General features: G+C 53.0%; 3 protein-coding genes across 3 annotated transcripts; 2 read left to right on the top strand and 1 right to left on the bottom strand.

Moving 5' to 3' along the window:
- Positions 1-1,292: 1,292 nt before the first annotated feature.
- Positions 1,293-6,749, bottom strand: LOC311445692 (protein TENP-like; the record flags this gene model as incomplete). The annotated part of the gene is made up of 15 exons (XM_084538046.1): positions 1,293-1,621; positions 1,910-1,986; positions 2,081-2,144; positions 2,474-2,519; positions 2,985-3,052; positions 3,254-3,418; positions 3,499-3,540; positions 3,909-4,085; positions 4,231-4,322; positions 4,707-4,767; positions 5,040-5,085; positions 5,584-5,718; positions 5,797-5,901; positions 6,219-6,309; positions 6,536-6,749. 15 exons carry the CDS (start codon positions 6,747-6,749, stop codon positions 1,553-1,555), a joined length of 1,452 nt encoding a protein of 483 aa, XP_084394172.1. The 3' UTR covers positions 1,293-1,552.
- A 3,168-nt stretch (positions 6,750-9,917) lies between these two features.
- On the top strand, positions 9,918-17,130 carry BPIFB6 (BPI fold containing family B member 6; the record flags this gene model as incomplete). Its single annotated transcript, XM_084538509.1, has 15 exons — positions 9,918-10,044; positions 10,647-10,746; positions 11,352-11,456; positions 11,570-11,716; positions 12,251-12,314; positions 12,694-12,754; positions 12,888-12,979; positions 13,539-13,715; positions 14,278-14,331; positions 14,645-14,815; positions 15,021-15,088; positions 15,415-15,460; positions 16,187-16,250; positions 16,923-16,999; positions 17,092-17,130. The coding sequence occupies 15 exons, from the start codon at positions 9,918-9,920 to the stop codon at positions 17,128-17,130; spliced, it is 1,392 nt and encodes a 463-aa protein (XP_084394635.1).
- A 4,442-nt stretch (positions 17,131-21,572) lies between these two features.
- LOC311445918 (BPI fold-containing family B member 3-like) lies at positions 21,573-27,812 on the top strand (the record flags this gene model as incomplete). Its single annotated transcript, XM_084538508.1, has 16 exons — positions 21,573-21,684; positions 21,983-22,510; positions 22,721-22,841; positions 23,176-23,280; positions 23,390-23,530; positions 23,879-23,942; positions 24,314-24,374; positions 24,757-24,848; positions 25,431-25,613; positions 25,705-25,758; positions 25,877-26,047; positions 26,416-26,483; positions 26,745-26,787; positions 27,032-27,095; positions 27,209-27,285; positions 27,454-27,812. The coding sequence occupies 16 exons, from the start codon at positions 21,573-21,575 to the stop codon at positions 27,490-27,492; spliced, it is 1,923 nt and encodes a 640-aa protein (XP_084394634.1). The 3' UTR covers positions 27,493-27,812.
- Between the last annotated feature and the right edge of the window lie 42 nt (positions 27,813-27,854).

The following is a 27,854-nucleotide window of genomic DNA, read 5'->3' as shown; positions in this document are numbered from 1 at the left end:
GTATTTCAGGTTTGGGCTTGAAAATTTCCCAGATTTTCCCAAAACTCCTGGGAAAAACACTCTTGGATTTTCAGTGGCTACTCCTGGCTGGGTTACCTATTGATCAGATGCTACTCCCCGACCCCCAGCACGACCCGGGTCTGGGGCTGAGCCTGCTGCTGCAGGTGGGACATGCGCGGCCAGGAGCGGGGCTGCAGCTCCCTTGCCCCAGCCACCACGGCCAGAGCAGTGCAGTAAATCCCCCGGCCAGAACCTCTGCTGCCAAACAAATAAATTCTTTTACTGCTGTAGCATATTCCTCTTGGGAAACTGGGTTAAGATATATTAGTCAAAGACTAATGGTTGCAGCTCTACCAGCAAACTTTTATTAGGAACTGTTCCTGCTATTGCCAACTTCAGGCGTTAAAATCATTAGTCAGGTCCCCAGGACGGGCATATAAACCTTCATTAAAAAAAATTTTTTGTTTTTTTACTCCCTTCAATAAATCAGCCTGGCTTGTTTTGTTTCCTTTCCTATTTCTAAGTCTCTGAAATATGAGATTTTCAAGTGCTTTTCAGCAGCTCCAAAGGCTAGAAATGATGGGGACGGTAGTTGCATATGAAAGCAGATGCATGTGTAATTAATACAGCTTCACGGGCTGGGTGTTAAGTGCAGTATCGCCCTCCAAGCACACTGCAAGAGCAACAGCAGAAGCCAGGAAGCTGCCCGTGGTGCCTGCAGGGGACCCCCAGCTCACTCTTGGCTTGCTGCAGGAGCTCAGTCCCCACATGCAGCTGCTTTGGGTGCTGAGGCTGTGCCAGATTTTCCTCCCTTGGGCACATTTGGGCCCTGTGGGCAGTGGGGAAAAGCTGGCACTGCCGTGGTGCTGGACCCCAACGGGCACGCTGCTGTGTGGCCATGCTTCATCCACCCGCTCTGCGACCAGCTTTGTCAGAGGCATGTTTTCAAAAATGTGACTGGCTTCAAGTCTAATATTAGAAACCTTTGTACAGATGTGATTTTTTTTCCCTTCTTTCTGGCCGAGTGAAAACTCACCAGCTGTTTTGTTCCCATAGTAACGCTGGAAATGGAGGAAAAGCCATGAAATGTCTCTTGTGGGTAGGGGCGATAGTGTTCTGCAGCTGAGAGGCTCGGGGCTGCCTCACGTCCTTATAAATTAGTGAGATTTTGATGCTCCCTTAGTTAAATGTAAGGTCTGGACATCTGTACTGGTACTCAGCAAGATGAAATTCATCTATCTTTCAGTACAAGTCATTGAGGGGAAAAAAAAGTCAATAGTCATACAGGAAAATGCAATATTAAAGAGAAATGTTTAATTAAAGCATGGAACATTGTTACAATCCATCCTCCTTGTGCAACAAAAAAATAGACTGGAAGAGAAAGCCACTAGCAAAACGCCATTATTATCCTACACTTGAGAAAATGTTGTTTCAGTAAAGAAAGAAGATTTTAAACATTTCATGCAGTGAGAAAACACGACACATCCTTTCAGAGTCAGTGGGGTGGCTTTGCCCCTGTTTTCCTCCAGGTGAAGCTAACGGCACACCAGGTTCAGGCCATGGCCCCCTGCTCACCGTGTCTCGCCTGCAGCTTGAGGTTGCACAGGAGCAAGACGTAATCCTAGACACAGGTGAGGGAGACCTCAGTGCTGCACCCAGCGCTCCCTGCAGCCTGCCCCTGATCCTTCTAACGAGCATTTTTTGCTCGTGTTAGCATGGCTAGAGAGGGATGCCTATGTAAAGCAATGAAGCTCGGTTCTGTGGGTTAGCAGGACAGGAGAAGCAGGCGCAGATTTATTTTAGTGCCAGGAGGTAAGCGTCACTCCCAGGTACCCTTTAAATCAAATGTAGCAGGGAGCAACTTAAATGTCTTGTTTCGGGGAGAAACTTGCATGTTGTGATTTCTTACCTTGTGAATCATGACGCTGACATCGGTGTAGGTGAAGGTGGATATGTGTGGCAGGTGTACGCCTTCACTCAGCACCGCTAGGAAGAGAAATGGGAAAAGGAGAAAGAGGGAAGGTTCCCAGCTGAGACACTTTGTGCCTGGTGGTGCCTGGGGGGTGTCCCCACTTCTCACCGTTCATCCAGACCGGCACCTCCTCGCGAACAGTGCCCAGGAACAGCTCTTCCAGCAATGCAGCCTGCAAAGGAGAAAGCCACAGGGTCGGCTTCTTTATGGCCTGGCTCTAAAGGGGTGGAGAGAGGCCAGGACCTGCAGCACTGGGGTCCTGGCGTGCTGCCCCTCTCCCAGCCTCTGCGGAGTGCAGCGAGCACCATGAGCACCATGAGCGTGTGCTGCCCTGCTGATGGCCTGGCTGTGGATTTTGTGGCATGAGCTCGGGGTGGTACAAGCTGTCTGGGGATGGCCAGGCTTTAGGGGACAGCACTAAAGCAAGGACTGCTGTGCTCAGCACGGTGCAGGCAGGAGCCCAGCTGTGCTCCATCACTTCAGGGTGCTGGGAGCACCTACCGGCACCGGGCCCACGTCGGAGGCAGCCAGGCTGAGCTCAGCATCTCTGCAAAACAAAGAGCAGCATGAGATTTGCTCAGCAGCCCTTTGGCTGGGTCACTGAGCAGGGTTTTCCTTGGGGACCATGCTTGGTGATAAGCAGGGGCTTGCAGGTTTTCTGAAAGCCAGGGCTGTGCCCAGGGCTCCAGCAGCTCCCCAAGCCGGGCACATGGCAGGGAGTAGGGGGCAGTGGGCACTGTCTCTGCCCCCATGCACAGCAGCAGGGAGCTGGGGGTGTCCTGGCCCTGGGACCTGTGGTGAGGGCTCGCTGTAGGCAGGGACACAGGGTGCTCAGGGTGATGGGCAGCATTTTTCTTTCTGGTCCTGCTGCCATTTCCCTTGGGCTAGAGCGACCTCCACAGTGACCAAGCCATCAGAGGTAAGAAATTTCCCAGGCTATTTGCCTCTCCCATCCCGTGCAATGACTGAACTGTGACCCCAAAAGGCTGCAGAGCACAGCCGGACTCGTTACTCTATCGCTGCTGCAGAGATCATCATCCGTGTGTCGGTGACGCTGAGGAGCAGTCCTGCAGTCACGTCCTGCGAGGAGAACAGGGAGGGCAGGATCAGAGCGAGCAAACTGTCCCATTTCAGCTCTGAACATTGAGAGGTGATGAAGCCATCTGTGCAGTGCCCCCACGACATGCTCCTTGCACCCTGCTCTCTGCGGCAGAGACCTGTGCCTGCTGCAGCAGTTGAGGGGAGCAGTGGCCGTGGCCCCGTCCTGCAGCGCTCACTCACCGCACTCACGCTCAGGAAGCTCTGGAATTCTGGTGAGCCTGCCCCGACGTGGATGGTGAGGAAGAGCTTCAGGGCTGCTCGGCCTTCCTCCAGCTCCACCCGAGGAGAGCTTCTGAGCTCGGCCCTCAGCATCACGGGCAGGTCCTCGTGGTACAGGGAGCCGACCTGCTGCAGGCAGCTGTTTGCAGCCCAGCAGCCCCCGCAGCAGGGACTGTGCCAACCGGGTGCTGGAAGCAGCCACGTACCTGGGTGATCTTCTGTGCCATGGTGGCGGTGGTCAGTGGACTCTGGAGGACAAAGCACAGAGCATCAGCTGGCTGGCGGCCCCAGGAGCTGCAATCTGGGGTCTGGCACAGCCGCTGCTGAGTGCTGCACAGCTGCCAAATGCAGGCGGCCTTCCCTGCACACCAGCACATGCCAGAAGCCGTGTTTTGGCTAGTTCTGATGGTAAATTTCCCATGCACCATTTGACCAGCAGAATTTTGCCTGCAAGGTCAAGGTAAGAGGCTGGGGGTGTTGCAGTGCGGTTCCATGGGCTCTCAGAGATGCTCTCATTTCTTTCAGGGAGCACAGCTCCCTTACGGCTTCATGGAGCAGGGGTCCAGCCATCACTGTCCATTTTATTATTCCCTCCTCGCTTGCTTGCACTACTCACCAGGATGGTCATGTTGAAGGCCCCAGCCCTCTCCAGGGCGAAGAAGAGGCTGGTGTAGAAGTGCTCAGACAAAGCCAAGGTGAGGTGGGAAGGGCTGGAGCTCACCAGTTCGGGCATGCTGAACGGCACAGGGCTGACTGGCAGGGGCACTGCCATCCCTGCTACCTGGAACGTTGTCTGCAGGGGACAGAAAAGGGGTCGGGGTGCTTGGGGTGTCCACCTCATCCTGCAGGCACTCAGCAGCTGCTCATCCAGGGCAGAGAAGTGGCAGGCAGACAAGTGCGAGGGCAGGAGCTGGGCATGGGCAGGCTGTGGTGCTTACTTGCAAGGACATGGTGATTCCCTCCTCGGAGATCACGGGGGCAGCCAGCGGCAGGTACTGGACCTGGCAACGGGGGGTGATGGGGAACTGAGCTGCAAAGTGAGCAGAGGGGCACTCAGAGAACAGAGGGGAGCAGCGACAGGAGACTGTGCCTGTGAGCAGGCTGGATTTCCCCCAGGTGGCAGGTGAGGAGGGGAAGAACAGAAGGATTAATTTCTCGTGTTTTATCGCCCTGCCCTCCCCAAGGTTTCTGGCACACCTGAAGGAGGAGGGGAGAGGCTGGGCCCTGCCCTGCCCCACCACGGAGCAGCCCCCATCCAGCTGCCATCGCCTGCTCCCTGCAGCGGGGCACAGGGAGCTCTTTTCCCAGCAGACAAAACCCACGGCCACGGAGCAGCCACTGCTGCAGGGCCCAGCCTGCACAGCTCCAGCAGGAGCCCCTAAACCCTAACGAGCCTGAGAGCCGAGCTGCCCACCTGTCAGAGACATCAGCTGCTCGTTAGGCAAAAGGAGCAGTTTGGAGACTTCCAAGCAAATCTGTGGGATAAGAGCAAAGCATGAGAGGAGGGAGATGAGTGTGGGGGCTGCTGGCATCTGCTGCAGCCTGCACGTCACCATCTGGCTGTGAGCTGTCAGATGGGGGATCGCAGACAGAGGATGCAATCCTCATCCCGTCTGGAGGGCTGTGGGGATGCCTGGCACAACCAGGTGGGTTTTGTAAGCGCCAGGTTCACCTGAGTGCTCTAATTCTTACAGAACCATGCCAATTTGTCTTCTGCTGTCTCGTGTCTGTATGGACGTTATCTTACCTTATCAGCATTAATCTCCTTGTCCAGGTCGGAACTAGAGGACTTGCTGGATGAAAACAACAGAGCAGAGGAAGTTAGGCAGCACCAGCTCAGCCAGGGGGATGTTAGTGTCTTTTGATTTGACCCAGAAAGTATCCAGAGACATTATCATCATTTTCCATCATCTATTAAGCTGTGACTGCAGTTCAGGATCCTAAAATGCTAAAGACCTGCCACTGGACTTGAATTAAAACTTTCCTGCTATACTCTTTAGGAACATTTGCTCCTTTATGAGAGGAAAAACTCTTAACATTGTGGGGGGAAAGAAAAAGAAACAACCAAACAAAAAACAAACAAATGAACAACATCAACAACAACAACAAAACAGGGCTGTAAGCAGAACAAAGTTTCTGTCATGAAGCGAAAGGATTTGCACTGACATTTGTAAGCTTTTATGCCAGTGATCAGATCTTGGTCCTATCACCTTTATGCACAAAAATACTTGTCACTCAGTTTTGTTCCCCCATTCACCCAGATCCCGTGCCAAAAAAAACCACGGGCTGACCTTCCCACCTCCTCGGCGCTCTGCACCTCCACAGTGGGTCTGCAGTAGGAGGTTATCAGCTGCAGGTCGCCGTCAGGGCTCAGGTCTATGTGGAGGTCGGCCAGGATGGACAGCCTCGCCAGCCTGGGTGCTGCACTGCACGAGGGAACGGCGCAGGTTGGAGGGTCATTGCCCCGTGCCACTGCCCCAGCCCCGCAGGCAGGCACTACTCACTCCGGGGGGGTGATGCCCAGGTCCACCTCGATGCCCAGCCGCAGCCCAGCCTCTGGGACAAGCGACAGCGACAGGTCGACCACTTGGACAGAGTTGATTTGGTCCCTGCTCGAGAGGAAATGCGGGTGTTAGGAGGCCAGCGCAGGCTGAGGTGTGAGCCCTGGCTGCTCCTGCAAAGAAACACCGATTGTCCATGGGGTCTGCAGAGACAAATCCATGCCCCGAGGGTGGCACCGGGGCTGCTGCCATCAGACCCCAAAGGAGGAGCGGGAAGCTTGCTTCTAAATGGATATTTAAGGCATCCAGGTCGATTCCCAGGAGGGTTTTTGCTTTTTGTGTTGGTGCTCACAGTGCTCCAGGAGCTCCACCAGGACCCAGAGGAGTGGTTGCAAAGCCCGGGTGAGGCAGAGCCGTGGACTCACCTGCTGGCTTTGGGGGAGCCAAGGGTCAGGTCCAGGCCCATCAGGTCCTGCCTGAGGGCCACCTCTGCGTATGGTCTTGAAACTTCAGCGACTGAAATAGGGCATAGTTATTAGAAGCCCCTGAGCCTATGATCTCACGCACAGAGGTGGACAGACTGAAATCTGTCCTGGTGCCACACATCCACCTCTTCCTAGACCCCACTGTTACTAGCTGTAGGAAGGGGATGATGAAAATGAGCCGATTCTCGGCTTAAGTTTACGAGAGGATGCCTCTGCCTGGGTGGCGAGGCACGGGGAGGTACGGGCTGTGTACTTACGGTAGCTCAGTCCTGACGGGGTGAGGATGCCCCCGCAGTCAGGAGACCTGGTGGCCTCCACAGGGACCAGGAGGCTCAGGAGGGTGCCCAGGGCGCAGAGCGGGGCCACAGCACTGCCTGCAGGAGGAGGGCGCCCAAAATACCCGGTCAGCACAGCAGGGGCCCTGCCAAGGTGTGGGACCGTGCTCGGGAGCCATGGTTTCAGCTCCTGCATTGTGTTTGTGCTCCTGGGCTTTGCAGCTTTTGTAAAATAATGACGCATAGCTCTCGTGGAGCACCTGGGCATTTAATAGTGCTGAAAAAAAGGCTCAGCCTTGAAAATCTCCTGCAAGTGTGTAAGCTAGAGTGGTGCTTGCAGCACCACCATTATGCCTGTTAAATATCCTGTAATGGCCTACAACTGATACAAAACAAAATAAACAGGAGTTAAAATTAGCTCAGGAATGAATTGAAGGTATGCAGGAGGGTAAAATCAGATACAGAGGTAATAGAGTCACCTACCTCTGAAAAACATTCTAGAATTGCTTACCATCTTTGTGATACTCTTACAGCATTAAGAAAACAAGTTATTCGGTAAGTTTAACCTGTTAAACCCAAGTTTAACAACATGCACATCTATATCAGTCCTTGCAGAGGGAGGACTTCTGATCAGGACTGATGCTTGCAGAGACACACCAAAGTACAAGCAATGCCCACATCAATCTGTTCATTTTGTAAATGCATCTTTACCTTTTCTGCCCGGTCTCCCCATTGTTCTAGTTCTGTCTGTGTCTGGCTGTGGCCACACAAGGATGTGTTCTTGCTTTATATATCTGTGTAACCAGGGCTGATGGAGGCAGAAATTGGCAGAGGGCTGAAAACCAGGAGGGTGCGCTGGGAGGGGGTGCTTTGTTTTGTATACCATTTTTTATTGTTTCCCCATAGACCTGATTACATTGGCCATCGACCCAGCAGGGTGAAATATTGAGCAGCAGGTGCTAGGGCAGCTCGCCTGCATTGTGAAGTTACTGAGGAGCACAAAGTCTCTGGAAGGAGGGTGCCAAGAAATCAAACGCTATTAGACAGCGATCATCGGTTCCACACCAAAGGGAAGCTGCTGTGGTGGGTGCTGCTCAGATCTGAAGGGATGAGACCTGACGCTGCATGGAAGGAGCCCTCGTGGACACTGTGAGGATGCTCCTGAAGGACAGACAAACCCCTTGGGCTTTCCTTCAGGCCAGTGGTAAGTCTGCTGAAGGCAGCAGGAGTGTTTCTGCAGGGTTCAGTGAGTTCTAGACCAGACAGAAGAGCAGACTTTTTGAAGGCATGATCTCTAACCTGCAGGTTGGCCAACATGCAGTAACTGCTGCCTCTCCACTTCAGTCCCAACCAAAATCCACTGGCAATACTATTGCAAACGGTATATTAAAAAAAAAAAAAAAAAAAGGTGGGTGATGCATTCAGTGGCATCTCTATGGGCATCAAAGGTCCTCACGAGGGGACTAAGGGTCCCCTCCTTCCTGGGCTTTGGGTCTATCCTGCTTTTCTGTTCCCTTTGCCCTGGAGCACAGAGCTCGGGCTGCCTGCAAGCACCAACAGGACATCCTCTGCACCCCATGCAGCTCTCCTCCCTGCTGGGTGTTCTTCCCCCTCCGTATTTGTGATCCAAACTTTGAGGCATGACCACTCTTCCAGAGAGGGTTGAACTGCCCAGTTTGGTCCAGGTCCTTTGGCAGTAGGGTTAGCTGTTCAGCACTTGTTGATTCACCTGTGCCTTAGGAGGCAGCTATTGTCCTCCGTGCACTGGCTGCGTGAGTTATTGGGCGCTGGTTCCAGGTGCATCTCGACATGTCTGGAAAGGTCCTTGGCTCTCAGCAGCACTCTGAGAAGAGTCTGCAAGAAAGAAGATTGCTGTGTTATAGAGCAGTGGCTGGAATTGCCTCCAGTTAAGCCTTGTTCCATTGCAGGTAATTCCAGCAGCTCTTTCGAAGCAGTACTTGAGATTTATCTGTGGCGCGTTATCAGCGTTTACTCAAGTACAAGAATGAAGATGAGCTGTTGGGGCAAGAGGGCACCATGGCACTCGGATGTGGATTTTCTCCTCCTGAAGAGCTGCTCTGGACCTCATGGTCCCCAGGGAGGCTTAATTAGATGTCAACTTACAGCACAGTGACTGATCAAGTTACCGGCACAAAGGCGTCTTTCTGGCATGATGGGTTCTTAAACAGGAGCTATCTATAAATCTTACACTCCTGTTAGATAAGATGTAAATCTCCCTGTCTGTGCTTAGCAGAGCCACCAAGTATATCACAGGGGGAGGTGATGACAGATTAAGCCCTCTGACACATTTTATACAGAAATGAAGAGAAGGAATAAATTTCTCGGTGCTGCAGGATCCCACCAGGGTGGGCTCTGGGTGAGACATCCCTGTGGGGCTGGTGCTGGCAGGGGCAGGTGAGTGTACAGGGATGGCTCTGGTGCTGGCTCTGGCCAGGATATGTGTGGATGGCCTGCAGGAGAGCTGGTGCAGTTTGTGCACGGTCTGGAGGATGTGCAGCCTCCCCATGGCATGCTGGGGACAGCTCAGGTTGCTGTTCCTCTCCTCGCTCAGACCTGCAGAGATCAGCACCAATATTACTGGGATTGCCACAACCTCCCCCAGGTCCTCCCCCAGCTAATCCCAGGTCCTCCCTTGGCACCTGCACAGGCTCCACGAACCTCTGGGGAGCATGGGCGATTTGTTCTGACAGTCACACTGCACATGCATCTCCAAGAGCAGAATTTACCATTCCATGGCTCAACTTTCCCCCTGCCCCCACTTCTGTCTGTACCATGTTATTAACAGATCAGTTCTACTCTTTCAGTGCAAAGCTCCCATAGTCTCTTCCAGGCTGTTGAGCAAGAGAGCTGGCCTCAGACATGCCGGGAACATCCACCTGATACCTGCAGCTCAAGGACTTACCTGGACTTTTACATTTATTAGTGAGATTACTTGTACTGGAAGATGTCAGAAACACTGAGGGATTAGTTTTACATCACAGTAATTATCCACCTCTTTAATCCGTTTATTTTTTTTCCTTTTTTTCTCAGCCAGGGCTGTGTATATATAGGCCATTTCCTGCCTCTCTCTGGAAGATCGGCGGAGTGTGGACAACCTACAGGAGCACTCCGCTGGAGGAGGTCCTGGTGAGGTGACCATCATGCTCTTCCTCGCAGAGGTTTCTGTCCCAGGGTCGTGCTGCAGCACCCATCCCCTTGGGCTGAAGTGAGCCCTGCTCACTCCTTTCTGCAGGAGTGCAGCATTTAGCCCTTGCCATGCTGTTGGGAACCGTCTCCAGCTAATTGTCTCTTTCTGTCCATTAAGCCAGTGCATCATTTAGCCACCTCTGGAGCTTTGTGGGCAATGGTACCAGGCCTGAAGATGCCAAGGATCTGGTGCCTTTTGCTCCTTGGTGGCTGGCTGGCAGTGTCACAAAGCGCCGGTGGCCCGGGGGCCGTCCTCAGGATGGATATTGGGACAATCGACCGTGGTAAGCACTCAGCCACATGGGCATGTCTGTCTGTCTGTCCGTCCATGCAGACAGGGCTGCCTCCAGCCTGTGCTATGGGCATGAGGCCAGCAGCACCACCGGCTGCCCCGGAGCTCTCCGCAGGGCTCAGCACCCGCTGCTCCCGGCCGTGCCCCTTGGGCGCAGCATGGGAAGGGCACATCTGGGTCCTGGAGCTTCTGCACCATACCTGAGCCAAGCGTTTGTGCCCAGATTTTGTCCTGCTGCCTCCCTTAGTCTGCAACAGGAGCTGCTTCCTCGTGGTCATTGCTTTGAACACGGGAAGCTGCATCGCCTGGTCTGTGATGGCCTGGTGCGGGCACCTGGGTGTCTTGGTGTCACGTCTAAAAGTGAAGTGCTCGCACAGTGTGTGACCGTGAGCCTGAACGGAGGCTGCAGAGACTGCCAGCACTCTGAATTTCCAGCACATGGAGCACCCCGGTTGTGGACTTGCTGGTTGCAGCACGGACGTGTCACCAGTGATGTTTTACAGTGCAGGATGGGGGCCGAGTTCCCTCATCCCTGGCACTGTCTCCTCCCTGGAGGTTCTGTGCTGAGCCCCTTGTCTTGTGCAAATTTTCCAGCGGTCTCCACTGCGCTGAATGAGAGCAATGTTCTTCAGAAACTGGTAGAGGAAACAACAAAAAAAAAGTCGAACATGAAACCCATCAAAGGCATCTCCAGGTGAGTGATAATCAGCAGCGTTTCAACAGGAGGCTGAGTCTGGAAATCACAAAGCAAAAGCAGAAGGTTTGTAAGTTTTAGCCTGGAGGCAGAAACAAATCACTCCTCACTAACAAGTGTGGTATTAAGGCTGGTGATTTTCCGCATGGTTGTGTCTGCAAAGACACAGAGAAACTATAACTTAAAGGCAATAAAGCACGTCCTGCTCCTGAGCTGACTGGGCTTGGCTGCTGTGGCCTTGTGGTGCTGGGGGGTTGCTCTCGGACCTGTGGGTGCCGGCTCTTGGGAATAATGTCCTGAGGAAACCCAGAAACACTGGGGGATCAGATCTGGCCCTGTGTGGCAAGTTGGCTCTGGGTGAAAACATTGTTTTGAATGCCCTAACATTTTGCTTCACTTTTTCAAAATTAAACTGCAACATTTTTGTTATGAAGAAACATCTTCCTGAACTCAGAAGTGTATTAAAATGTTAATAAAAAAGTTTGAGCAAGAAGCAGAGGACTAAAGGTGGTGACAATGATACCAATATGAAGTGGTTTGACTTACAGGTCCGGCCGTCTGCTCTGGCAGATCTTTCCCAGCGCTTTTCCTCTGTTTTCCCCCAGGCTGAAGGTAACAGACCTCCGTCCCCCAGAGATATCGCTGACACTCTCGCCAGGCGTGGGGCTGTTCATGGCTGTGCTGGTCCGGATGACGATCACTGGGAGAAGGTGGGTGGGCGAGGACGCCTGTGGGACAGCTGCTGCAGGGCTTTGCCAGGCAGCCCCGTGCTGCCAGCCGTTTCGGGAGATTAACCGTGCTAACCGTGATTCATTCTGTGCAGCTTTATAGGAGGAAACATGGAAATCAAGGTGGCAGCAAACCTGACTGCCAGCGCACGGCTGGCACAGGACTCCCAGGGCTGCCCGTGGTTCAGCACCAAGAGCTGCCGCATCGCCCTGCTCAGCGCCAAAACCAATCTGCCCAGCAAGTGAGCACTGGGTGTGCTGGGGCCCTGCTGGGGCAGCAGCAGCTGCGGGCAGATGCCAGCGGTACCCCCGGGGCAGGCAACAGCGTTGCTCAGCGGGGATTTTCAGTCTCTGGGCATGGGCTTGTACAGAACGCAGGCACTTCTCAATACAAGTGTTCATGCATCGAAGGTCCTATTTTTCCCACTAAGAAAAAACAAAATGTTTTATGGACAAATTCAGGCCGGCCCTATCTGTGTTATTGCACACAGTGCTCATTTCTGGCCTAAGTCCTCATTTGAGTGCTGTACTCCTCAGATAACTGAGCTTCTGCTAGGCGTGGAAGCTTTCAGCTTTGTTTAAAGCCAGAAGATGGAATGCATTAGAAAAGATTTGTAAAAAGGGAAAATACCTTTTATTGGACGTGAGCCATGTTTCGGCCTAATCCATCCCAGACATGTTTCTTTAGCACTTGACTGTTTACGGTTTGGTCTGTAGTAAGTAGTCACTGCTCCGTGCCTCGCGGCCGTGTTGGCTGACGTGTTCTCTCTGCCCAGCATGCTGCCCCAAGTCGTGAGCAAGTTTCTGGACAGCAGCCTTCAGAAAGTGCTGCCCAGCCTGGTAAGTGCTGCCTGGTCTGCCCCGTGCTTCCTGAGCATCCCCTCCTTGTCCTCCTGCTCCTCCTCTCCACGGCTCAGTGCCATTTTTCCCAGTTGTGCTGTATGGGGGAGCTGCAGGTAAAAGGGAGAGCTTCGAGCCATGGCTGCTGGCAGCCCGCTGCTCCCCTGCCCAGCACCAGGGTGGGCAATGCAGTTTAAAGTCAGATTTACCTGGAAATAACCTAATTAAACTAGGGACAGAGAAAACAGAGGCAAGTCCTTGTCTGGGTGCTTACAAGTGGAGGGTCCCAATGGGATTGTGCTGGCCTGGTGGCACAAAGCTGTGCTCCCATGGGAGCGGCCGTGCAAGGTGTTCTCACAGCTTTCTTCTTGCCCTCCAGCTGTGTCCGGCTGTGGACGCGGTGCTCAACCTCATGAATGCAAAATTCACCACCATGACTTGTAAGTTGTGCTCTCTCCAGCCACCCACATCTGAATCCAGCACCCACAGGTAGCACTGGTGATGTGGCCGCTGTTCCTGAGCCGTGGTGCAGGGTGGGTGCCTCTGCCTGAGCCTCCCCCTTCTTCCCCACAGCCACAATCCCTCTCGGCACTGCTGGCACCCTCCGATACGCATTGCTGAACCCACCTGTGACGAGTGAAACTTTCATACAGCTGGATTTGAGGGTGAGTGCCACTGCCGGAGCCGGAACTTGGAGGGGCAATGTTCCTGACGCCTGTTTGCTTGGAGGCGTTGTCCTTCTCAATGGCTTTAAACTAAAAGAGGAGAGATTTAAATAAGAGGTTAGGAGGAAATCCTTCACCCTGAGGGAGGCGAGGCACTGGCACAGGCTGCCCAGAGAAGCTGTGGATGCCCCATCCCTGGAAGTGTTCAAGGCCAGGTTGGATGAGGCCCTGGGCAACCTGATCTGGAGGGTGGCAAATCCCTGCCCATGGCAGGGGGTTGGAACTGGGTGAGCTTTGATCTCCCTTCCAACCCAAGCTGTTCTATGACTTCATGATACTCAGCCTTTGGCAGCAGAGGCTTTGGAAGGGGTGCGGGCATGTGCTATTTGCATTAAACCACCCAGCCACCTCCTTGGCCCATCGTTTTCTGTGGCTTTGATTGTTCTTTCATTGCTGAGGCTACAGAGAGATGCATCCAGTGCCCTGGATGTGGTCCAAATACAGATCCTGGAAATGGACTTGTACTCTCTGACGTGGTTCCTTCTACGGGTCCTTTCAGACCATCCTCCACAAAGAAGAGGGAGAGGAGGTGGACCTTCCAGCAGACCAGCCGTCTCCTACTTCTCTGCCACCAAAGAGGGAGGCTGCTACCCAGCTCATCCTGTCTGCAGGCTTCTTGGGTGCTGAGCTCTCTGTTATGCAGGCGTCCTTCAGCCTGAACATCAGCAATAACATGGTGGGTAATTTGGGCTGGAGATTTTCCTCAAAGGACCCCTAAAGAAACCTGTGCCTGCGTTCAAGGCAGATCCATGCTCTTTTCATCACTCTCTGGCACTGGTTGGTGGCTGCAGACAAGTGTATTTGGGGATCATGAAAGGGATTATCAGTAGTTTGTTTGGTCTGTGTTTTATGGAGTCCATGGTTTATAGGGATTTATGGACATCCTTCATGCATGGCCTCAGGGTGCTCCTGCAGGTCCAGCAACAGCATCCAAGATCCTGCTAGGCTCAGGCAATGACAGTGCATTTTTTTTGAGGACAGTTGTGTGTAACACCCAAAGCCTGTTGTCCTGTGGCCTGCCCCGTGCGTGGCTGCTGCAGCCGAGCACCTGCCCCCAGGACCACCGGCTGGGGAGTCACCGGCTGCAGTGGCAGTGCCCTGTGCCCTGCCTGGTGCCCGCAGTGGAGGAGCACAGTGCCTCCGGTAGCTCTGCAGCCTCTCTGCCCCTCTTCACTTTTCAGTATTGAACTCCCCCCAGCTGAGTGCTTTCAGTCCCTGCCTCTGTGCTTCCTCAACAGATCCTTGGGCTTCCCCCACTGGTGACCACGACGCTTGGAGCCCTCATCCCAGAGGTGGGTGGACTTTGCTTGATCCTAATGGTCTTTGGGTCATCTCAGGTTATTAACAGCAGCAGGTAATGCTGTTCTCCATCCACCCCCTGTGGCCAATCACAAGGACTCACTGTGAACTTATTCCTCAAGACCAAACTGGTGCTTTTTTCATTTTATTAGCAAAATTGTTATTAATAAGACTAATAAGATCTGCTTGCCTGGCTACCATTGACTTTGGTGACTGCTACTGATGCTCAGCAGCCATCAGGATGATCCCCAGAGCAGTCAACTGCAAAGGAAAAGGGTTGTCACCCTTTGGTTTGTCTCTCCCCAGCTTTCCATGGTGCTGCCTCCATCACAGCCACTGGTGATTGAAATGAGAGAAACAAATCCTCCACTGGTGACAATAACCCCAGACAAAACCATTGTGCACCTCTTCAGCACTGCCGAGTTTTGGGTTTCCAGCCCGGATTCCGATCTTGGATCCCTCTTTGTCCTGGATGTGGTGAGCTGAAGCCTTTTGCAGTGGTTGCTGGCTGGCTGTGGTCGCCCTTGCCCCGAGCCAGCAGACAGCAGAGGGGGGCGTGGGACATTGGGCAGGGGCTGCGGGGCAGTGCCTGGCCCTGGGTCAGGGCCTGGAGCAGCCACCGGGGACCTGCTCGGCTGCACACGTGTCCCGCTGGGGACCTGCACCCCTCTTCTCCCTGCAGCACTCCGACCTGAGAGCACACTTTGCTGTTGTGGAAGAGAGGCTGCAGCTCTCCCTTGCTCTGGACAGGTAACAGCTGCTGGGCTCTCTTCCCAGTGCCACCACGAGCACAGGGACAGTCCCGGGCTACCAGAGAGCCACATGTGCATTTCCATCGCTCTGCATGAGTTTATTGTAGTTTATACTAACAGTTACTTAAAGAAAGAAAAAGGTTCAGCATGACATAATGCAGCTGAACTGAAACCTAACTGGGGTCTTCACTCTGAAGAGTTGAAGTTCAGGCTCCAGCCGAACAGCTCGGGGGGATGGCGAGCTGGGTGCTGGGTGCAGGGCAGGATTGCTGTGGGTGGCAGGGGGCTGCAGGCTGTGATCCCCGGCAATTTCTCTCCCCACAGCTTGTCCCAAGTGGCCTTGGCATCTTCCTCCATTGGCACATTTGATGTGAGTTCTGCGGTGGGTGTGGGACAAAGGCAGTGTTGAGATCTCCTCCATGGGGCTTGGTGCTTGTGGGCTTGGGTAGAAATTCAGTCCTTGGAGCCTGGTCCCGTTCCTTTCATTATCAAAAACAGACTCATTAAAACACTAAAGAAGGTCAAACTGAATGCCAAGGATCAAAATTTAAAGGAAGATGTAAATGACAGAGAAACTGCCCAAACTGCTTGCCTACAAACATGAATGCTCTGGCGGGGGTCCCTGTTCGTAATGCACTATGCGAATTCCTGGGAGGGTTTGGGCCATAAATAACTGCCCGCCACCTGGTCTGCCCTCATGCCACATGTGCTCAATGTTCAAGTCTCCAAATCCCAACACAGCAGCAGAGCCATGCAGCTGGGTGAGAGCCTGAGGACCTGTGGGCAAGATTTGTCCGTCTGTCCGCAGGGCTGGGCAGCCTTTAGGCAGTGAGGAGGTGCCTGCAGCAGCAGTGGCACTGCCCTGCCTGAGTGCCCATGCTGCTGCTGGCGCGGGGGAAGGCTTTCATTTTTGGCAGCTTTCACTGAAATTTAGAATTTTTCAAATGTTCCCATTTGTCTTGGGCTAGCGGAGGGACCTGTGCAATTTTCCTGTGATTTGGGGCCGCGTCGGATGAATTAATGGAAGTGAGCCTGACAGGCATGGCTGCTGGCATGCAGAACGATGGGCTATGTACATCACCCCTCTGTGTTTCAGGAGCTGCCGCTGAACAGAGTTCTCGCAGACATTATTCATGTGGCCTACGTGCCATCCATCAACAGTAAGCACGGCTATGGCTTCATCTGAGGATTCGCTTTCTGCACAGGGAAAATAGCTCTCATTTCTTTTCCTATAGCTTGTTGTTTTTTTTTTTTTTTTCTTGGAAATGGCATTGACTGGCTGACCTTGCATACTTCTCCTGCCCTCGGTGGCAGTGAGTAACAGTGCCCAGGAAAATTGCTGGCCTGTCATTGTGCAGCTGCGGGGCATGCAGCTGGAGCTGGGGACGGGCAGTGCCTCCGGGCTGGGGGCTCGGCACGGCCCCTCCTGTGCAGATGGGAGAGCTCGGCCCCATGGGCAGCTCCAGCAGGGGCTGCAGGCTTCCTCTCTGACACCTCCCTGAGTGTTGCTGCTGTTGTGAAAATCAAAGCCACTTGTCAGGCAAAACTGGGAACAGTTCTCATAACTGTTCTGAAGTCTCCAAAAAACGACTCGTCCCTCTTTGCCATGCCAAGGTGTCATTAAAATGCCCACCCTAGAACACCAGTTTATCTGCTTAACTCATATGGAAAGCATGCCGAAGGACAAGATTTTATTCATGCTAATGTACACAGGCCGGGGTGCCAGCCCTGCCTGCTTTCCTTCTGAGTGCTCCCCAAACCTCCTGCAGAGCCCACAGCGGGCACAGGGGTGGTGGGGCTGGGACCCCCTGACACCTCTCCGCTGGTTGCAGGGGCGCTGCGAGGAGGGGTCCCGCTGCCCCCGCTGCTGGGCACCCCATACCGGTGGGCAGAGGTCGGCCAGCTGCAGGTAGGCATGAGCACCAGGGATCCCCAGTCATCCCCACCCAACAGGGTGATTCTGAATCCTGCCCCCGTGCTTTTTTCTTTTTAAATCTGCAGAATGGGCTCGTGCTGGATGTGCCTGTTGCAGAGATCTGATGCACGGGGAGGGATGGCTGCACCCGGCTGCTGCTGCGCAACTGAGCCGGAGCGGGTGGCAGAGGGAACGGCGAGGGTGGTGGCTTTCCTGGGGCGCTTCTTCCTCTTTGCTCGACTTCTCAACATTTTCCCTCCTGAGCTAAAATTAAAAGACCGGATCATGCAGTGACGGGACTCTGGCCTGCTGTGCATTCAGTGGAGCCAGCCGGGCACGTCTTCGCTGAGGTCGCATTTCTGCAAAGAGCTGGCCCCTGAATTGATCACGTCTGTAACAAAAATGGCACAGGCATCAGGGCGATGGGGGGCTGCGGAACCCACATCTCCCCTGGGAGGGTGGCAAGAAGGGTTCCCAGGGGTGTATACCCCTGCTGTGACAGGAGGGGCTCGTGTCTGCAGCTGCATGCATGGGGTTGCGCATTTTGGAACTAGTTAGGGAAGCACATTTAGATATCTCCCGGTGTTTTTTAATATTTCAGAAGTGCCTCGTATCATGGTTTATTGGCTGCATTGCAGATATTGATCCCAAGCATATAGTTCACTGATTGCTGGATAATTACATGTCATTAGTACGCCAATAAACAGATTTGATCCTCATTTCATTGAACCAACATGAATCGAACATTTTTTCCTGGTGACAGGTAGCTGATGTAGAATTAAGGTTATCTTTGAAAAGATCATTGTGTTTTTAAGAAATTGTCCTCAAGAAAATCTCACTGTGAGGCAGGCTATGAAAATCCCATTTGTTTTCTTGTGTGTGCTGCCAGACACAGCAGGCGTTTGCTCTGTACTGCTCGTAAGGAATTGTCTTTGTGAGAGGCTCTAAGCAATGAGGAGAGCAGTCATAAAGCCAGCTCCCTGTGAGGACTGGTGTTTATGATGCCTTCCCTCCTCATTGCCGTGCAAGCACTGCCAATGCCAAGCATTTTTAAAAAAGATTTTCCTCATTGTTCTTGCTTTAGCTAATAAAGAATTGAACAGTTTGGGTTGGAGCTCCTCTGAGAAGGAGAAATAAGAATCACAATATCTGTATGCAGCCCTCCTAGGAGAAACAAAAGCTGGAAATCTCAGGTGGTGCCTATTTAATTTTTCATGAAACACTTAACCACGCTGCCAAGCCGTGCTATCACATAGCTGGCATTTAACGCCCCGGGACAGCTGCTCGAGGCGCAGCCTTTGGATGTAGGGACCCCGGCCCCAGTCCCCCAACAGGGCCTTGTCTGGTCGCTGCTGTCGGTACAGGGAAGCAGAACCCGGGGGGCTCCTTCCCGAAGCAGAGCTCTCCGTTTTGCGTTGCTGATGTGGCCAGAAGGGTGAAGGTGTGAGGGGGGGGCCCTGCCTCTTGCCCTGGCAGCCAGGGGTGCCCCACACCCCCAGCTCCAATTGTTGCTCCCAGAACAGATGCAGTCCCAACAGCCAATTCACCAATAATCAATCATTATTTCACCCATGCTCAGGAATTGTCTACCCCTCTTGTTAATGCCAAGATCTCTAATCCTTCTTGGTGCTGTGTCCCTGTTACAGCCTGTCCTTACGTCTCAATCCCTTGGTGATACAACTGTCAAAGACGTAGCTGCTCTCGTTGCTCCCATTCTTCTTTTGAACAAGCCCGTTCTGATGTAGTCTGTGTGTCTTCACACGCTGATTTGGCCTCGGGTTCTTTGGGCTTTCAAAGTTGCTTTAGTGAGAGCTGGACCTTGAGCTGTGATTCTCTTTATGGGAATCTGCTTTGGTTTATCTGAAATATTTGGTTGTCAGAGACCTCTTCATTCAGTGACAGTGGGTGAGAAGCCAAGTTACAGTCATGCCTAAAAGGTCACTGCTCAGGAGCTATTCTCCACAGTGCCAAAATGCCCCGTTACTGTGTGCCGACCATCAGCAGGGCTTTCTTTATGGTCAGTCAGGTTTCGTATAGTGATTGATTGCCCAAAGTATGAAGTGGTTCAGGAGGGATGATAACATAATACCATCTTGTTAACACCCTCTTCCATCTTATCAAATGCCACGATCTAGCAGTGACAGCAAAGCTTTGTGCTCCGGGGGTGCCTGACTGATCAGGTTGCGGGAGAGTGACAACTCTGTAAGTACTTTGGCACCTTTGTCATCCCTTCCTTGGCCTTCAGCTAAGATATTTTTTAAAGCTGGAATTAATGTGTGACAAAAGCTGGCTAATCTCCTGGAAATACTTATTTCCAAGTTTGCAGAAAGTATTAACTCTGAGCAAGCATTTTTCTGGACTATTATTCCTCCGAGTTGGGGAGCAGCCCATCTACCCCTGCCATTAATCATCATGACAGCAGAGTGAATAGTTCACAGCTGCCCCCTTGGCTGGCCATCATGTCCTCTCCTCCACCAGGGACAGGTTGCGTGGTGCATGCCCACACGGGGGGCTATGCTGGGGCTGCGGCCCCAGAGGATGGCTTTCCTTTTCCTGCCCCAAAGCCTGCTGCCCTGGTGCAGGCTGAGGCAGCAGCTCCGTGCACCCATGTGGTGCTGGGACCAGGACCGATGGGAGAAGGAGAGAGCCAGTGCCTGTGGATGCACATGATGCATTGGCTCACCAGAATTTGTTCTCCTTTCCTCCTGCCTGCAGCAGTAAATTAATTGGCAGTAAATGAGGCGCGATGAGGTGGGATGCGATTTTTCAGTATGATTCCAAAAACCTTTCCAGAAATCTGAAGGCGTGCAGGCCTAGATGGAGGGTGAAGACCCCGAGCAGGTGCACGGCTGTTCCTCTCCTGCAGCACATTTGTTGCCTGGGATATTGCAGCCACAGAGACCACCTCTCTTGGTATGCCCATCCTGGATCAACATTTCCTCCAAGACTCAAAACAATTCTGAGCCCACCAGTTCCAGCTTGGGAGCTCCCTGGCTTTGCAGTCGATAGCATTACCCTTTGAGCAGTTTCTCCTGTGGCAGCACATCCCACCTTCTGACCTCCTCAATAACACAGCACCGAGAACTGCACCAGTACTTGGTGGTGGGGGTGGCTGGCATTTTGACACATTTTTCAGTCAAGGCTTTAATTTCATTCAGAAAAGACGTAGCATTTTATGAGGATATGACTTTCCAGCCATGTCTACATCTTGATGCAGGGCTCATGGGACAGAGACCAAGCCCCAACCCATAATGTATGAACCGAGGCAGCGGTTGTGTGCACATCCATGAGGACTGGCACCCAGGGCTGGGCTGACCTCTGCCGCTACACATATTAGTCATTGCTCAATAATTTACCCAACTCCTAGTATCTATAAGGAAATATTTGCAGTAGAAGTCACCAGAAACCATATATTGTTTGTTTTGCTCCCCACTAATTCTTCTGGATGTCCTCCATGACATCATTTGCCTCATTCCTGGTGAGAAGATCTCTATATAAGGATGCGTGCTGTGGGGCATCTTCAGAAGGCAGTGACATTGGATGGAAAGATCCGTACACCGAAGAGATTGATCAGGTAAGAGCAAAACTATTCCTCAAAAAGCATGTTCTTAGCTTCTGCTTCTGCAAATCTGAGTGCCTCCCAAAGGCAAAGCCTTGATGTCAGCTTGTGACTATTTTTTTTTTTTTTTTTTAAACAAAAACCATTATTCTTGCCTGCTGCCTGACTGAATTATGCTCTAACAAGCAAAATGTGAGGCAGCCTTCACTGTGAGTTTCTGAGGAACAGACATGCATGTTCATTGTATTGGCAGTCCTTGAAGCAGAAAGGGTATTTTGTGATTTTCGTAAACAATTACCAGATTAATTACTTATGGTAAAATTCTAGTGTCCAAGATAGCATTTTTACCTAAGGTGAATTACACCTTTCACATTTGTTTTGATCCTTTTTGATGTGCTATTTACATTTAAATAGATTTGGGGCAATGAAGTTCATTATGGTTCTGTAAAAATGCTTCAAGTTGTAGATCCCCCAAAATATTTCAATGGCACTGAAACTTTTAAAATGATTTCCTTCTTCATGTGCTTCTTGGAAAAGGTGCTTTTATGCAGAGGCAAGCCTCAGATACATGATGTTTGTGATAGATCCTGACACTCAGACAAGGAGATGCTTTCCTCACCAGACGTGCCGGTGCATTTGTCTGCGTGTTGCTGCTGCTTTTCTTTCTGTGACCTTCCCAGTCAGTAACAACACGCTGACCAGTGCTGGGGGCTTCAAGCAGGACCATCTGAGCAGCCTCCTTCTCTTCACTTGGCTGCCGTGATGGTCTTTGCAGCAGCTGCTGCTGGAGCTGTGGTTGCTCCTGCAGGGAAGTGCTGTCAGGACCGTTCTGTGCCCACTGGTGCGGAGGAGAGGAGGGAGAGGTGCCCGCAGCTCCCTCTCTGATTTTGTCTTCCCTGCGAGACTCTCCTTTCCTTCTTCCTCCTCCTTCCTCCAGCCACTGCCCTGTGCTCCCTGTTCCAGCATTGCACTGATGGCAATTGCTTTCCACAGTTATCAGAACCCAAGATGTTCAAGTTCTGTGTGGTTTTCCTCCTCTGCGGCCTGCTGACCCCTTCGCAAGGACTTGTTGGAAGTGCCTCGGTGTCTGCCAGGGTGGATAAAGATGTGCTAGAAAGCGGTAAGTGTTTGGAAGAGACAGGATTTTTCTGTTTTGAGACCACTTCTGCTCTTTCTGTCTCTTGACCATATTCAGAAAAACAAAAGCTGGTCCAGCAGTAGTGACGATCCTCGTAATTTGCATTTACAAAGCATTTTGCAGATGGCATGTCAGATACTTCCCAGTGACTGGAGCATCACCCTGGTGTACAAAGAGGGGAAAGGAGGCAGAGGGGAGGGAAGGAACAGCCAGGCTGACACAGCATGTTCATGTGCTTGGGTCAGCATGGCTCACAGTGACCTCTCAACCGTTTCTTCAGCCATTACAGGGTCACTAGCCAACGGCAACCTTCTCGAGGGGCTCCTGGGTGGTCTCCTTGGTGGCGGTGGTCTTGTTGGAGGTCTGCTTGGAGGCGATGGACTTGTTGGAGGTCTCCTTGGTGAAGACGGCCTTGTTGGAGGTCTCCTTGGTGAAGACGGCCTTGTTGGTGGTGTCCTTGGTGGTGATGGACTTGTTGGTGGTCTCCTTGGTGGTGATGGACTTGTTGGCAGTCTCCTTGGTGACAAAGGACCCGTTGGTGGTCTCCTTGGTGGTGATGGACTTGTTGGCGGTCTCCTTGGTGACAAAGGACCCGTTGGTGGTCTCCTTGGTGGTGATGGACTTGTTGGTGGTCTCCTTGGTGGCAAAGGGCCCGTTGGTGGTCTCCTTGGTGGTGATGGACTTGTTGGTGGTCTCCTTGGTGACAAAGGACCCGTTGGTGGTCTCCTTGGTGGTGATGGACTTGTTGGTGGTCTCCTTGGTGGCAAAGGACCCGTTGGTGGTCTCCTTGGTGGTGATGGACTTGTTGGTGGTGCCCTTGGTGGTGATGGACTTGTTGGTGGTCTCCTTGGTGGCAATGGTGGTCTTGCAGGTGGTCTCCTTGGCGATGATTCTCTTGCAGGTGGTCTCCTTGGTGGCAAAGGGCCCGTTGGTGGTCTCCTTGGTGATGATCCTCTTGCTGGTGTCCTTGGTGGTGATGGAGCAGTTGGCGGTCTCGTTGGCAGCAACGGTATTGCAGGTGGTCTCCTTGGTGGCAGTGGTCTCCTCGGTGGACGTGGTCAGCGCGGCCAAGGCACGTCTCCTGAAGGAGGGCTCCTTGGCAAGAATGGTCTGCTGGGCACCATCCAAGGGCTCACAGGGTGAGTGAGAGTGGGAGATGCGTGTCCCCCGAGCAGCCCTCTGTGCATGGTCTGGGCAATGCTGGGGAGAGAAGCTTGTGGTGCGGGCACACCGTCCCCTCCTTCCCATCCTTGGGGCAGGTTCATAAGGGTTCAGCTGTTGGGAGTTTGTGTGTGCCCCTACCACAAGGGTGCCTCGTGCCTGCTGCAGGCTGGCCCTGGCTGGAGGGGAGCCCTGCGGGCCCAGGGTGCAGAGGACCCCAAGACCATGGCTCAGTGACTGGCCACAGCACTGGGGGCCAAGGGGATCCCAGCAAAGTGTTACTGACTGACTTTTCTTGTTTCGACTCTCCAGGCTGAAAATTGTGAACATCACCCTCCCCAAAATAACCCTGAGCTTCCTGCCAGGCGTCGGGCTCCAGCTGAATATCTACACCCAGCTGCTGGTAGATGGCAATGGGTAAGTGGCATCTGTTGGGGGCACAGCTCAGGGCAGCGGTTCGCCATCTCTTCGGAAAACAGATGGATAGAAAACCCTCTGAGACGTGTGTCCTCCTTGGGCTGTGCAGCGCAGTGGGTGGACTGCTCCAGCTCCAGGTGGAAGCGAACATCACAGCAAGAGTCCGGCTGGTCCAGGACAAGTCGGGGGCTCTCAAGCTGGTCATTGAAAACTGCAAGACTCTTCTCGGAGACGTCAACATCCGTGTTGGGTAGGTCTGCATGTGAGCAAAGTACTAGTCACTGCTGCAGCTGTGAGAAACCTTTGCACTATTGACCATCAAAGAGTGCATGACACACCAGAGGCTGAAACACCTGGTTCTCTGCCTCTGAAAGGAATTGATGAAGGTTTTTTTTTTTTTTTTTTAGCTTGAGAAAGCATATTGCAAGGTTGTGCCACAGTTCTGGCAGTGGGCCTGGTTCGGGGGGGCGTGCTTTTGATGACATTTTGGCACTGACATACAGCTCTGGACAGTGCCAGGCCTCGTGTTTCTCTTGTGTGAAGTACATTTATTTTCCAGCTGCTCATCTATTTCACATTTTGTTTCCCATTTGCCCAGACCCAAAGTGCCACTTGTGGAGAAAACCTTAAAGAGCGTCCTCGGCGGTGTCCTGCCCAGGCTGGTAAGTGCACGAGCAGTGGCAGCATGCCGTGGATGGCCAGGCACCAGGACGGGGCTGTTTGCACAGCTGCAGCCTCACCAGGTCACCCACCCAGCCCTGCCACCATGGCCAAGGCTCTGTGGGCAAGTGCATTTCTGAGAAATGTGCTCTTGTAACGGGTACTCTGCCTGGATAAGTGGAGGGTCTCGCCCTGGCAGTGAAACTCAACCTGGTGCAGCAGGCGTGTGGCGATGCTGAGCCCTGCACCGGGGCCCCCCAGCAGCAGCCCAGGACAGGCAGGGAGGGAACTAATGAGCTTTTAGCCCCGGTGATGCCACACATGGAGGCTCTGCTGGGTGCCCCGGGGCCCTGACCTCTCTCTGCCTTCCCAGCTGTGCCCTGTCGTCGACACCGTGCTGGGAGTTGTGAATTCGCTGCTCGGCTCCGTGACTTGTAAGTGCTGCGGTCCCTTCCTCCTGTCCACGTGCCCCCCCTCGGGTCTGCCCTGCTCTTAGGGTTTGTTTTCCTTATATTGGGAACATACAAATGTTTTAACAACTTTTTGAAAACACAACTCTCCATTCAAGCACAGCATTCAATCTCCCTTGCCCCCAGAGCAGCAGCAGGCAATGTTTCCTGCAGAAAGCCACTTCAAGACTTCCCATAGCTTTTGGAAACAAGAGTTTTGCTGCAGAACAGTGTTTGCCAGTCCCTTGTCTGGCTGGGAGTGCTGTGAGCAGGGGCCACCCACAGCTCAGATATCTTTTGGGACCATGGTATTTGGGAGCAGTTCCTCTCCTTGCAGCTTAGAAGCTCTCCTCCCTGTGTCTCGCAGCTGTGCTCCCACTCGGGCCCCTGGGAGATCTCCGGTACACTCTGTCCTCCCTTCCCATCATCGGCGACAAGTCCATCCAGCTGGATCTAAACGTGAGTGCTGCCAAATGCCTTCGAATCAGCAGGTTTGGGTGGTTCATCCAAATGGGGTGGCTGCTTGTGCAGGACTGCCTGTTTCCAGCTGTCTGAGCACATTCACCGAGCGCTGCTGCTGCGTGGGGCCCAGCCAGGTCTGTGCCTGTGCCGCTGCCTGGTCTCTGCCTTATTCTCTACTTGCTAACCCTGGAGGACAGCATGAGTCAGACTGGCTTGACACTGGCTAATTAAGCATAATTACAACACTCACTTAGTTGTTAATCAGAAAAGCCCAACATTAGCATTTCATACAAGAGCAGTAGGTCACCATTTACAAAAAGGTTTCGTTTGTAAGTGGTTTAAAAAAGTTTGGTGTATAATTAATGGGGATTATAATCATGCCAAAAATATTGGCAACGTGTCTTACTCATCAGGAGATGTCACAGTGCTTGGAGTGGAGAGCAAACACTTCCGTTGCCTGTGCCAGGGCAGTCGAAAGCAGCTCTACAGTTAACAAAGCATCAATCGATCGCGCAGGTGGGCAGGGAGCCTGGCAGCCCCTCTGATGCCAACCTTCTGCCCCTGCTCTGTCCCCTGCAGCTCCTCCTCAGGGATGCGGCAGGCAACGTGGTGGAGCCCGTGCGCGGGCTGTCGTCGCCTGTCACCCTGCTGCCAACCACCGGCCGCGGGGTGCAGGTGGGGCTCTCGCAGGACGTGCTGGGCGCCGTGCTGGGGCTGGCCCAGAAGCAGGGAGCCTTCAACCTGGACATCACCAGCTCAGCGGTGGGTCGGGGCTCACGGGGTGAGGCTGAGCCCGGCAGTGGCTCCTGCAGAACCCTGCTGGCTGCTGACCCCACAGGTGCTGTTCCCACAGGTACCCAGTAGCATCTCGCTGTCCACCTCGGCCCTCCTCTCAGCCTTCCCTCAGGTCAGCCACCTCGTGCCGTGTAATGCAGGGGATAAAATAGATGCATTGCATGCATTTGGCTCTAATCCCCCTGGCCACACCAAGGCTGCTGGCCCTGATGGCTCCTCTCCCTGCACAGCTCTCCACTGTGGTCCCTGGGTCGCTGCCGCTGGCGCTGCGTGTGCGGCTGGCCGATGTGCCAGAGGTGTCCCTGCGGGACGGGAAAGCCACGGCCACCCTTCAAGGCACCATCGATGTCGTGACACGGCGCCCAGGCTTCCCCGTGCAGACCCTCTTCAGCCTGGACTCGGTGAGCGTGAGGCAGGGGGACGGTGTGGGGCTGCTCCCTGCGGCAGCACCCATGCCCTTGGATGCCTCACATCTTAAAAATGGCTTTTTAATGTGCTTGTAACCACACACAGGTGAAACATTTGATGAATCATTCAAAAATTAGTTGAAAAAAGTTTAAGTAAAAAATTAAATAAATTCAAAAATATGGGAATTCCAAATCCCAAGGGGACAGATCCGTGGCACCATCTGTCCAAAAAATGCTATTTCTAGACACAGATGGGTGTTTTTTCACCATCTGGGTTATTTATAAATATTCCATGTTTTATTTCCAGTCTCGGGGAGCTGTGCTGGGAAATAACTTCATTTCTTCTGTTGTTGCAATTCCAGGACATCGGTCTGAACATCACCCCCTCTGTGGCCAGCGGCAAGCTGCGCACCTCCCTGGCCATCGACAGGTAGGGCCCAGCTCGGCGGGGGGGGCTCTGCTGGTGGCTAACGGGAAGCACGAGAGAGGTGTGGGAGAAATGTGAAGCTTCTGGGGCTTCAGGGCTTCCCCCGGCACCGTCCTCAGATGAAGAGCATGCCTGAAGTATCGAGAGAGTTTTTGTCTATTTGTATGGACAGGACAAATTCTGGAGCAAAAAGGGTCTGGGCACTGCTCAGGAAGTGGTGAGGGCTGCTCTTGATGCACTCTTAATTGTTTTTATCTTTTGTAGAGTCAAACTGAGACTGGCATCCTCACAAATTGGCCCTATCAATGTAAGTGCTTGCGATGGTCATGCTGCAGCAAGTGATTTGTTGACCAGGAGCTATTTGTAGGGCAGGGACACCGACATGTGTCAGTTGGAGGGGCTTTGCTGTAGGAAGCTTCCTGGCATCCGTGTGTCCCAGCCCCAGGCATCCTGTGCCCACAGAGCTTAGCTCATAAGGCTGCTGGTGCTCAGCCTTCACCCCCAAACCGTCATTTCCCTTGGGTACTGACTTGTGCTTCCTCCCTCTGCAGGCCTCCCGGCTTGAAGGATGGGTGACGGATGCCCTCACAGCTGCATACGTGCCTGCCATTAACAGTACGGCGGGGGCCGAGCCCTCCCCTTCCACACCCAGCCTGAATCCCAGCCCCCTCCCCTGCTGGCTGCTTTGGGGGCTTTGCCCTCAGCCAGCCACTCTCTTGGTCTTGCAGGTGCCGTGAGTGCAGGGATCCCTCTGCCCAACATCCTCAACACCAATTTCGAGAACAGCCAGGTGGACATCGCTGATGTAAGGCTCTCTTTTCCCAGCATTGCTTTCCCAGGGGGGTGCAGGATGAGTGGCCCCTTCCCAAGGAGCTGCTGCTCGCTTTTAGGGGCTTACCCTGCAGGATATGGGGAAGAGCTGGAGAAAACCCAGCTGACAAAACTGAATTGTTTTTGTGCTTCTTCCTGGCAGAACACCTTTGTGATCAACCAGAAGCCTAGAGTGCTCTAAAACCAGCTTATCTCAGCAAAACCTTGCCCTTGGTCTTGGGATGAGGCAGATAATTCCCCGTGAGCCTGGAGAGCCCTGGTCGTCCCTAATTGCTTCGTCTTTATTTTCTCTTGAGTATTGTCATGTGTTATTGCCGTGGCCCATAGGGAGGGATGTTTCTGGTCCATCCGTCCTGCTATAGCCCACATGGGGGTATGGAGAAGGTGCTCAGCTGATGGATGTTAGGGGGCATTTTTTGTGGCCAATTCTAACACCCTAAGTCTGGAACCAGAGCCCCTGTTTAGGCACAAATGTTGCTCTCAAATTCCTCTATCAATAAAATCCTTCACTGCCTCAATACTTCTCTCTCTGAATGTTCTTTG

The sequence above is a fragment of the Aythya ferina genome (genome assembly GCF_964211825.1).
Source record: "Aythya ferina genome assembly, chromosome: 16".
In the NCBI taxonomy this organism is placed as follows: Eukaryota; Metazoa; Chordata; class Aves; order Anseriformes; family Anatidae; genus Aythya; species Aythya ferina.
Note: the sequence above shows the minus strand (reverse complement) of the source record. Positions and strands in the feature narration are given on the sequence as shown.